General features: G+C 29.7%; 1 protein-coding gene across 1 annotated transcript; it reads right to left on the bottom strand.

Annotated features, from left to right (window-relative positions):
• Window positions 1–10345: 10345 nt before the first annotated feature.
• On the bottom strand, window positions 10346–10930 carry LOC142326879 (general transcription factor II-I repeat domain-containing protein 2-like). The gene has a single exon (XM_075369612.1). The coding sequence runs from the start codon at window positions 10928–10930 to the stop codon at window positions 10346–10348; it is 585 nt and encodes a 194-aa protein (XP_075225727.1).
• Window positions 10931–12749: the final 1819 nt, after the last annotated feature.

Raw genomic sequence — 12749 nt, 5'->3', positions numbered from 1 at the left:
GAGAAAATCTCAAGTAAATTTGTTTAGCTTTACATATACATGAACATTTTTAGAAAAAAAAACCTTTCTTAAAATTTATTCCCCACTTCTAAAAATATATATTCTGTTTTTTTAGCTCAAAATCTTTTAATTTTTTTGTTATTATTAATAACCGAGAAAGTCGTGCAATACTTTGCCAGCTTTTTTTTTTGAGTATCGGATTTATTTGAAAATTTAAAAAAGAAATTGATTCATAATTGGTATCGAAGAAAATATTATAATTACAATAATAATGCTATTTTCTGTACTCTGTGTCTGTAATATCTTTAGATTTTGTATATATATATATATAAATAAAAAAAAGACGAAAAAACTGTGCACAAATTCTAATTTCTTTTCTTACATTAAGACTTATAAGGTTATTATAGTAAGGATATATTAGCGTGGATTTTTCTAAGAAAAAAACTCTGTAAAATAATGATTATAATTCTTCCTTTATTACAAAAGTACTTGAATTATTACAAGTGATTAAGAAGGGTTGCTCAAGCTGAGCTTAAAATTACGCAATAACAACTTTGAATAATTGCTTTTTGTTTTAATTCTTTTTTTATACTGTGAATTTTACAAGGAATTGTTCTTATAAGCTGCTAGTTATTAAATTTAAGTAGACTTCCATCCATTTAAGAATAATATTAATATTATCGTTTTATATCATTCTTCTTATTTTACTGTTGTTTTTCATATAAATATATCGTAATTACGAGGAATAATTTATATGTTTTAATTGAATTTTTTTGTTGTAGCAAAACTTTATTAATTTTATACGAAAAATTTTTAATAAATCTCTATCGATAAGTTAGAAAATTTGATAATTATGAATTTAATTTTACTGTATTATCCAAAAATAATAATTTTTAAATTAGAATGTTTATAAAAAAATTGATAATTACGCTTTAGATTTAATAAAAAAATCAGTAGCGCATATAGCTCTGCTTGGGCTATATAATAATTCCTAAAGGAGAAGATGCATTTACATGAAGTATATATGATAAACCTTAATTAATGAAACGAGAAAAACCTTAAATAAACATCATTATCTCTTATAAAAGGACGTTAACGATAGAGGTATAACTTAATGTAGTGTAATAATAGATGAAAACACCTAAGGGGGAACTACTCAAAAAAGCTTTTCCTTTAGAACTGGGAGTAGGAAGTTGGTCAGTTTTTAGCTTAAATTTTCAGATAATTACATTCACTACAACCCCTAAATTAGGGGTTGGTGTGAAAAAACAGTTTTCTACGAGAATAAATTTATCTCATTTGTTACTAAAGATAAAAACTTTAAAACACCAAAATAAAGAGAAAATAATGTCCAGTGTCTTGGGTATACACAAAAAATAAATCTCGTAGAATGTTTGTTACAATTTTTAAACAAATCATCTCATATTATGTATACAAGAGGATTATCACATGCACCTAGACAAATATTTTGTACACAATATAAAAAAAATTCATGCAGTTATCTCAATTACAATTAAAGTTATGATTTTTTTTAGTTTTAACGAAACAGAGAAATTAAAGTTTTCGGAAAATAGAGATCAAAGATTGTAATATACCATAGCATCTGTATCACATGGTTTTAGCAATGTCCTATGAACGTCAAAGTGGCGTAAACTGTAGGATGAAATGTGAACTAAATAGAATAAAAATCGAAGTTTAAAATGGTGAAATATTCATATTTCTATCATTTTTCATTCGTGAGATGCAAGCTATTGAATTTCGTATTTTACACGGAGAAAATACAAATAAATTTTGCCATGGAAACAGGCTTATAATTTATTTTATTAAAATTTTTGTGATCAAAGGAGAAAGAAACAAATAATTACACAGTTCAAAAGAGCACATTCCATAGAATAAAAATCACTAAAAAAGAATTTTATAAATTTTTTTACTGTATCAAAGGTAGACTTCCCTCTTTTAAATGAATAAATCTAGCCATCTTAATCCCAGTGTCCAGAAAACTGTAAACTATTACAACAGATACAAGTTGCGTTTAGTTGTGATGAAAAAAGGATTGGCGAAGTAAACTAGGTTTGCCGTACTGCAAGTACTAGTTCTGTTCATTTAAAAAAAAAAAATTAATCGACAGTTGATTAATGATATATTTCTAGCAGCGCGTAACAGTCGGTCGCTAATATATTACGTACATTTAGCTATAGTTATCACTCTAAAGACAGCTGTAGTAAAATATTACTAACAAAAAATGCACTTTGCCTCTTCTGTAATGAGTTCATTTCCATACTCAGAGCTTCGAATAGTTTGGTTTTTTTCATCAAATACGTCGGGGTAGGGTTGTTCGTTCGTCGGTTACAACTTCTGTAACTCCACATCGGCTGGATTGATTTCCAAAGTGTGATTATAAATAATGATTTATTTCAATCGCGCATGTACAACGATTTGAAGGAAGTACATTTGTTAAATCAAAATCGACCATTACCCATAATTGAGACACAACGAATGTAAACGGATAAAATGACCATTTCACACTGTTCTCTTAAAAGACTTTAAAAAATCATTTTATAAATTAAACATTTTTTGAAAAATTATATTATTAAATAAATTAAATCTTTTTAAAAATTAAAATATATTTAAAAACGTTACGCGTTGAGGATCATTATTATTATTATTATTTTTTTTTTTTCAGTCAGTTGACTGGTTTGATGCAGATCTCCAAGATTCCCTATCTAGTGCTAGTCGTTTCATGTCGGTATACCCCAACGGTTCATTATTATTATTATAATTATAATTATTATTATTATTTCTTATTGAACATGAATTATGCATTTTTCTTTCCTTTGTAGTTTAGAAATTTTTTTTTGAGATGTAATAGATAAATAATACAGAATAGCGAGAAATATAAATCCCGATTGATACTTATATGTCCCTAAATACCAAAATAAGTAGTTAAGAGATCTGTTTTAAATTTCATTCAAGAATTCTTGTACTCTGTAGATATCAAAATAAAAGAGTGGCAAAGTATTACATGAATTTCTCAATTATTAATAATAAAAAACAAAGAAGAGATTTAGAGCTAATATATACATATATATATATATATATATATTTAAAGGTGGGGAAAAGATTAATAAAAAACTTTTCTAAAAATATTCATATATAGGTTAAGCTTAACAAATTTGCTTAAGTAAAATTTTCAGTCAATCTAATACCCGTTCAGTACAAGCTTAAGTAAGAAAAAATATTTTCATAAAACCTTTCTGCATGGATCTATACATTTTTAAAACATTGTAAACTTTGTTAATATCTCTATATATGAAATTTAAATTTTCGAAAAATCTTTGAAAAACCTTTAAACCGAAGGGAGATTTAGCAAAAGAACAATATATATTTCAATTTATATATATTTCAGTTTTAAAAGGTGGTGGTATATTTTTAGATAAAAATGTTAGTTGGATTACTTATATGTGTATTGTAGGTAAAAAATTTGCTTTAATAAAATTTTCTCTAAAATGTCTGAAAAAAAAAATTTTTTTCGCGATTCCCCATTTAACAAATTTTGAAAAAATGGATATGTTTAGTGTCCGATGTATATAAAAATATTTGAGCCAAATTTAGAGAAAATCAGTTTGGTCAAATCCTGATATATAAGACCAAATGCAATGTAACAGACATTCATACTACGCACGTATGTTTTTTTTGGTCTAGATGTACCAGTTGGTCCTAAAAAGGAACGATCTGCAAAAAACCCATTTTTGTCATGATCACCATACTTTCCTCTTTAATATAACTATTCTAGCTGTATTCACTGGGAAAGTAAAAAGAAAAAAATAATAAACTATAAATTTGTGTAATGAGTTTTTCTTCGTTGCTGGTTAAATTAGTAGAAAAATAAATAAATTGGGTTGAATTAAAACCTATTTACGCCAATTTATAAAATATATTTATAAAACTATATATGTATTATATAATTATATATATATTCATTATTTTCACTTCGATCGTAATTCCAAGGCTCTCATTTTATGGACCAGTATTCTGTTGAATTTCATTGCCGCTTTTGTCCGTACGTGAGCACATACAGTACATAACAGTACTGGTGGAGGAATTAAATTAGAGTTTTGGAAAGAGGTATTGGAAAACACACTTACCTCTTATATGTGCTTATACAAATCTATATTGACTTTTAAATGCAGAATAAAATAATACCAAACGATTGGAAGTCAAAACCACTTTACTTCATCACAATTAATTTTTTTTTTACATTTTTTAACATAATGAAGTATAATATTATATAATACGGCATATTAAACGTATTTATGATAATTTATTTTTAGAACCATTTTAGTTTCATTAATTCCTTTATTTTATGGGTTGTTCTTTCTGTACCTTATTGTAATTTCCATTTTTCAGCGTGTCGTTAATTCCAAAATTCGTGTTTATTGCTATCTCTTATTCAAATTTATTTTAAAATAGAGCAAATATTTTCAGTTTATTAATAAGTATGGCGTCGAACTTGAGTTTATTAGTCAGTACTACTAGTCACCTTGATTGGTAGAAAAAAAAACTTAACATCTGAATTTTGGCGTATGCTACCTGTTCTAATGTAGGAAAATAATCTAGCTTTCTGATAGATTGATATAATTTACTATTCCTTTAACATTTTTAAACACTCTTCTTTATATAACAACATTTTATCTCTACTTAATTTTTTAGTGCCTGTTTTTCCTGCCTATTTTTCCATTTGTCTCTTATTACTGTTTTTATCTTTGTATGCATTAGTTCTTTGCGCCCTTCAAAACATTTTTCTTTTTCAAAATATTCTTTGTCGGAGATTCTGCTTGACACGCATCTAAATTCTGTTTTTTTCTTTTTTATTCAGTATTCAATGAGTCTCTCACCCTCTTTCGTCCTCCTACTCTTTTACTTATTTCTGTCTTCCTTTTTTTCAGTCATCTCTTTAGTAGTCCATTGGCTCTTTTATTCCTCTTCTCTTAATGAAGGCATTTTTGTTCTGTTGCTATTTTTAAACATTTTTTTATTTTCATCAAATATTCGTAATTGAATAGAGTTAATTTTCTCCTACTACCTCTTTACCAGCTATTACCAGAATTTAAAATTTATTTTTTAACACTTTTTCAATAGTAGTTTTATTTCTGCTGCCAGAAGTATATTAATGTCAGTTCTTGGCAAACTTTGTGCTTATTTGCTTTGTTTAGAATATTTTTAAAAAATTATTAGTCGATTTTTATATCCATCTTGATATGACATTTCCAGGTAATTCCAATATGTAGGATCTTTTTTTTTGTAACTTAAACCATGAATTTCTTTTGAACATTTTATTTTCGTAGAAGACTCAATAAAAATTTCTTACTTTTCATTCCCTTGTCCATACTTTTACGTTATTCCCAGTCTCTTTTTCTGTTTAGCCTCCAGACTACCGTAATATATTACTTCAGTCGATGAGTGAGGATGATTTGTGTGATTGATGAATGTAAATGAAGTGTAGTTCTTGCACAGTCTCAGGTCGACCATTCCATTCTGAATCTTATTGTAATTTCCATTTTTCAGCGTTTCGTTAATTCCAAAATTCGTGTTTATTGCTATCTTTTATTCAAATTTATTTTAAAATGGAACAAATATTTTCAGTTTATTAATAGCGTCGAACTTGAGATGTGTGATTAATTGAAACCCAACCATCAAAGAACACCGGTATCCACGATCTAGTGTTCAAACCCGTATAAACGTTGTTCCCTACTTTTTCCTACCGTAACGTGGGGTATGATCACCAGCCATTTCAAAAAAATCTATTGTTCTTGGCGTCGTGCTCCAGGTGGACCCCAGGCGTCTTGGAGAAGAAAAATTCACGTATTCGTAGGGCGGCAAGCTACTCAGCTTGCCGCCCTACGAATAAATGTACTGAACTAAGATTGGATTTGGAAATTCCGGTGATTCAGTAATACTAATCTTGTTCCACGAACCAGGGCGGAGTGTGGGTAACAGAAAAATATCCTGTAACCTATCAGAAAGACACCTTACACCGGGATTCATCAAGTTGGTTACTGCCAGAACGTGCAAAAAAAGCACTTAAGGTGATTGGTTGGTGATGTGGTATTACAATCGTGCTGAATCGGATGGAACATGGCAGTCATACAATCTAAGCGTATGATCTTCGTAGTGTCTTTCATCTGCCTCATTGCTATTGCATTGAGAACTGTAGGTTCAGTAATGCTATAACTTAGAATATTATCGGGTGGTGATATTTTAATGACTTTCGCCTGTACTTGAGGTACCCTTAACATAGGCATAGGCTGTATGCCGTTTGCAACAGATTTTAACATTCAGAATATCGCTAAAATGTTTGAAGCCGCCCATTAAACGGAGATCAAATGCTTCTGTAGCGTATTTCTTTGACTGGCTCTCACTTTTGATTTCGCCGAGAAGGAAGACCGTACCAAAATTAAACTTTCGCCGATTTGGCTTTCAGGATTGAACGAGCCCGCAAGATGTACAACCAGCAAGGTTCTGATATTGTACAGAGTGGCCGTATTGGAAGTTACACAATGAAAAGTAATTTCAGAAAATAGGAACGTCTTTTAAAAATTATTATTTCTGACTCATTTTCTGTTTAATACAATTTAAAATTTGAATGTTGGTGGATATTTAAACTAGGAATGGCAACGGAAAAATATTATGAAACTTTGGATAATTGTGGTATATTATAATTATAGGTGGTAATATAATCCTCTTAGAGTGAAATTACATTAAATTATTAGATAGCCAGAGTAAACGTTTCAGCATAGTAGCAGGAAGAGAGTTTTAACCCAAAAAGTAAATTAAAAGCAAGAGAGTTACAATAAAATTATTTGGTTTTTCTTGGTTTCAACTCATCAAACTTTATCATCGTAAGGTCATGTTTAGTTATTGAAAAAATTCAATTAAAATATAAAAAAAAAAAAAAAAAAATAATAATAACAATAGGATGCAAAATTTAAATATTTTCTGTTTTTAACATTTGAGTTTGTACGTGCAACAAGAAAACATATTTGTAAGCTTGGGTCACCCAATAGTTTCTGTTTTTAAAAAGGATTTCATTTTTCTCTCTTTGTAGTTGTTTTATTTAATCGGCTGTGGTTTAATTAAATATGTATTTAACCCTTTGTTTACATTTATTTATTATAGAATTTAATTAAAATAATATTTATGCCATTTTTCTCTTTGAATCACGAACAAACTTTGTTATCTAATATCCTTACATCAGTTTAAAATGGAATGTTATTTTCATTTTTAATATAAAAGAAGGTTTTATTGATGTAATTATTTTGTTTTAATAAATTTTCTTATCATTACATTTTATATTAAAATAAACGTGAAGCATTCATTGTATTTCAGACTTGGATTTTCTTAGAGTATTGTACCGGTATTCTTAATGTAAGCTTATTATTTCCGTTTTCCACGGCTTAAGATACAGTTAACCGGAATATTATATAAACCACGTCAGCACATTACATGGGCGATAGGAAGTGGTCGTTATACAGCGAGCTCAGCAGCTTTCTCAGATAATTTTGCTAAGTGATTTAATAATATTTCCTTGATTTCCAAACATTATAGTGCGCCACATGTTTCTTTAGAAAATCCACTATAATTTTTAGAACGAAACCAAGGATGTATTAATACAGACGCATAAATCTCTTTCACATTTCATCATAAGATTGATCTCTAACATAATATTTTCATGTTTTTTCCGGTTTTTGCTTACTTATAGAGTTACAATATTTTATTTTTCTGTTTAGCCTCTGGAACCACCGTAAGGTATTACTTTAGAGGATGAATGAGGATGATATGTATGAATGTAAATGAAGTGTAGTCTTGTACAGTTTCAGGTCGACCATTCCTGAGATGTGTGGTTAATTGAAACCCAACCACCAAAAAACACCGGTATTCACGATCTAGTATTCAAATCTGAATGAAAGTAACTGCCTTCATAGAATTACATTCTGGTTAAGATAAAAATATTTGTTACGGGGTTGGTTGTGATAATCTTAATTAGCATACCGATGTTACTTGTCTGGCCTGTTTTGTTTGTTCATAATATAAGGCTACATATCTGTTGTTTGACGCGGCAGCTCAAATCAAATATCAGATTAAGATGATAGTTTATGTGAGGTGAGATTAATCTTAACTCTTCACATATTATCATGTTTAACTATTTTAAGCACGTTGATTAAACGATCTACGAGCTGATATGTTTCTCAGCTGTTGACATTTATTCAAAGCTTGAGATATTCGAACGTGAGTAATAGTCCAACTATTGGTTAATTCACTGAAATGGATTTTATGTTGTTTACTTTGATTCCTAGGATTATTTTCATTTTTGTTCATTATGCCTGATGTTATTCAGGGAATTATAAAATAAAAAAAATATAAAATTTAAGGGAAGGGATGACAGTTTAATGCTGTTATGTTTGAAAACTTTTGAAAAAAATTAATAATAAATTTAAAATTAAATAAGATTATTAGATATTTGTTCTTTGTTATTGTTCAAAAATGAAGTTTCAGCTTCATTTTTGATCAAGTGTGTTTCCCAACTATCTAATTAAAATATAGAGTACATTTTTAAAACTATATTTTTATTAAAGTTTGCAATAATCGTATGCAATGGTTGGTGCATCAGGACGACTTTCCTGTTAGGTTTTACATTATTATGCTTATTCTTAGTTGCTAGGTTCGAAAGAGTGTGAATATCACTCGACCTTTAATTCAAGATCAATAAAAGCATTTCTTATAAATTTTGTACCTCCTATTAATATCTTTTTTTCATTAAAGTATACAGTTAATCCATTCCCAGAATTCAAGCGACAATAAAGATTCTTCCTCTTCTTTCATTTCTAATAATCCTCTTATCTTCCATCTGATATTTTCCAGTTCTCCCTTTAATTCAACTAATCTTGCTTCCGAAATTTCGTAACTAGTCTTACAGTTGTGTGTAATTATAACCAAACACCAGGATACTGATTTTCCCCGTTTTTTACTCTGCATTATTAGGTAACCTATTCTTTGAACTAATTTATACCTTGAACTCTGATCGTATCCTGACCAGTTACTAGTAACGTTCCCATATTTTTGAATTCTCATCGAGTCTTTGCCAGTTGTTAGCTCTACTCCTTCCCTGCTCTAAAATCCATATCCTTCCTTTTTATTTTTTTATAACTTTTCGCAGGAAGTGGATTGTTTCGGGTAGCAAGCGAAATCTCATTCCTCTCGCCGGTTCCCCTAGAGTCTTACACATTCAATACAATGTGTCTTGAACATTACAAGTCATACACTGTGTAAGACCTGGCCGTCAATAATAAGCTTTTTCTTCTTTATAATGGCTTTGGAGCCTCGCTTTTTAAATTTTAGTAAGTAAGGAAACAGTTTGTTCCTTGAGTTTTTTACATTTGGAAAAAATCTTCTTTAATAACTAAGTTTTTAAATCTAACAAAATCATCAGATGATTATTGCCGTTTGTTAAATTTTGTGAGAGTTCTTTGTTAGAAGAGAGTTTTCCTTTGTTAAGACTGAACTTTTCTCTTTCTGAAAGTAAGATTTCCATGACGAATTTATATTGTGCAAATGGTCTAGATCAGGGATGTCAAACTCAAAAGCTAACTTGGCCAAATAAACAACGCTTAACTTAGGCGGGCTGCAAAAAAAAAATCAATGTTCATAGAAACAAATATTTTATTTTGAATAGTACATTGTAATAAACATATATAAAGTTAAATTATTGTTTACGTCCTGATACTTGACATCTCTTCTCTGCTACTATCTTTCCTATTTCGGGAGAAATTTTATTGGCCGAGACTACTTTCAAAATTGACCCAACGTGAGTGTTATTAATACAGTTTCAGACAGGAGATTTATTTCCATTCATAACAGAAAATAATTGCTCGCACTGATAAGTACTTCCAAACATGGAAATAATTTCATATGCGAATTTTCGAGTATTTTCAAACCTTGCTGGTAAATATTTGTAAAATTCAGGCACACCCACTTTAATGAATTTTGCCTTCAAATATGAGTCGCACTGAATCTCAATCACTTCCATTTGCATATTACTGGGTACTGAGTCTATATTTATTGAGAAAATCGAAGAAAACAAACAAAATTTGTCTTCCAAAGAATTAAAATCTTAAACCTTGTTTCAAATTCTGTTCTAAGATTTGAAATTTTTTCTGCGTATTTTTGATACGATGCAGTATCATCTAAACTAGATTTGTTCTTGTTGCACGTTGGGAAGTGCGTTAAATCTTCATTTTTTAGTTGCCTTTCCCAAAGAAATAGTTTACATTTGAATGCTTTAATTATGTCAAACATGTTCGTAATGATCTGATCCTTGCCTTGTAACAATAAATTTAAATCGAATGTGTTTGGTTATATCAACCATAAAAGATAAATCTTGCAACAATATTTGATCGGAGAACAAGCTTGTATCTTGATTTTTAGTTTGTAAAAACTTACATATTTCTTCTTTCAAATCCCAGAATTGTTTGAGAACCTTGGAGCAAGATAACCAACGTACCTCGCTATAGTAGGATAAACCTGAATATGTACTATCTAATTCACTTAAGAAAGCAGTGAATTGTCGTTGATTTAAGCCTGGTGATCTTATAAAATTTATAACGTTTTTTATATACGACGAAACATTCTCCATTTTGATTACCTTCGTGCATAGTACTTCTTGCTGTATAATGCAATGCGTATGATGAATTTTTGATCCATGAATTTCACTAAGTTTTTGTTGTAGTAATGCTATGAAGCCGTTGTTTTTTCCGGTCATGGAAGGAGCGCCATCTGTAGCTACAGAATTTAATTTTGACAGAGGTAGATTGTATTTTTGCAGAAGTTCAAAAACACTATTAAATATATCATGTCCTGTAGTAGAACCATGCATTCGTATTAGCTCCAATAATTCCTCAAAAATGGTTAAATCCTTGTCGCAAGCACGTAGAAACACAGCTAATTGAGCTATGCCACCAGTGTCCGTACTCTCATCACAGGCGATGGAAAAACTTTCAAAAGTAGATGATTTTGCTTTGATCTGATCACTTTAATTGTCGGCCAAGTCGGTAATTCTTTCCGCAACTGTATTTGGAGACAAAGAAATCGTTTGAAAAGCCTTCGAATTTTCAGGACAAACAATTTCTGCAGCTTTAATTAGACATTTCTTGATGAAATCACCTTCAGTAAAAGGCTTCGAGTGTTTAGCTATCAACTCGGACAAGACGTAAATTGCATGTACCGGCTTTTCATTTTCTTGCAATACTTTACTAAATATTGACTGTTGTTTTTTCATACCGAACTGGAGCTCTTTCAACTTCTCTTGTCTCATTAATCCTTCGTAATTATCATATTTTGATTGATGTTTTTTGTAATGACGTTTAGTATTATATAACTTCAGTACATTAATGGTACTATTGCAAATCAAACATATTATTTTACCATTTACTTCACAGCAAAAATATTCCAATTCCCATTTTACTTGGAATATTTGATGTTCGTCGGCGATTTTTCGTTTAGTTTTACTACCACTTGGCTTCCATTTAGACATACTGAATACAAAGGGCTGAAATAAATAAGCAATTGATAACAGAAAATAATAAAACATTTTAATTACAATATCAATGTTTTGTCTTGAATATTAACTTACCAAGCAGAGAATAACTGCACAAATCAATAAGCGTAATATAAATTAAGCAATACTCATCCCCACTTGTAAGATAACGTATGTTTAACTACGTCTTATTAGGTTAGGTGTATCAGCTGATGCGTAGCAGTTTGCCGTTGATAGCTTAGTGTGAAACGGACTCCATTTCAGCCAATTAGAATTTTACATTTTCGCGCGTACAATTTAAAATGATCCGTATAGTTTATAAATAAAGTATAATATAATTTTATATGCTGGTTTCGTTTCTAATTCACATTTCTATTTTATTTTTACTTTGCGTCGAATACATTGACTGGGCCGCAAAAATGTTCATCTCGGGCCGCGAGTTTGACACCCCTGGTCTAGATGAATGCAAGTGTTCAAATATGGTTTTTATTTCCTTATGCAATGCCACGAACGACTTCCCAGTTAACTCAAATACTAGGAAAACTATGATTCCTTCTAGAATTCGCTTCCTTCATTTTAGGCTTTTCAAGATCTTCCTTAATCACTATTTTTAACTCCTCGTTTCATCTTTTACTATTTTTAAGTCTTCTTTTAAATTATTCTTTACTTTATTTATTTGTAATTTTAAATTATTCAGCTTATTTAATTTTTTCAAGAAATCGTCTATTTTCTACATTCTCTGCTCGGTTTACGAGATAAATTATTTAAAAAGAGATGGATACATAGGAACACAATAAAGCGTAATGAGAGATACCGAAACTTCGTAGTGGAAGAAAAGCTCCTGATACTCGGGTAAAAGAAAAAGAGACCGGAACGAAATTTTTAAAAATTAATTTATACTTTATAAGTAATCGAGTAGTTAAAATAAATCAAATTATGTTAATAAAGAGCCAAAAGAAGTAAAACTGGCAAAATGACAGTTTGAGATAAGACAGCTTTATTTAACGGCTCAATTATTTAAGTAAATATAATCCATTTAGTTTATTGAAGGTAATCACTTTTTACTGTCCACTGATAAGAATAGGCGTAACTTGTTATCGTTAAAATTGAGCTCTTTTTACCATCCACCCTTCATCATTGGTACCAGTCTCATTTAACC

This window comes from Lycorma delicatula, chromosome 6, assembly GCF_047948215.1.
Source record: "Lycorma delicatula isolate Av1 chromosome 6, ASM4794821v1, whole genome shotgun sequence".
NCBI lineage: Eukaryota > Metazoa > Arthropoda > Insecta > Hemiptera > Fulgoridae > Lycorma > Lycorma delicatula.
Note: the sequence above shows the minus strand (reverse complement) of the source record. Positions and strands in the feature narration are given on the sequence as shown.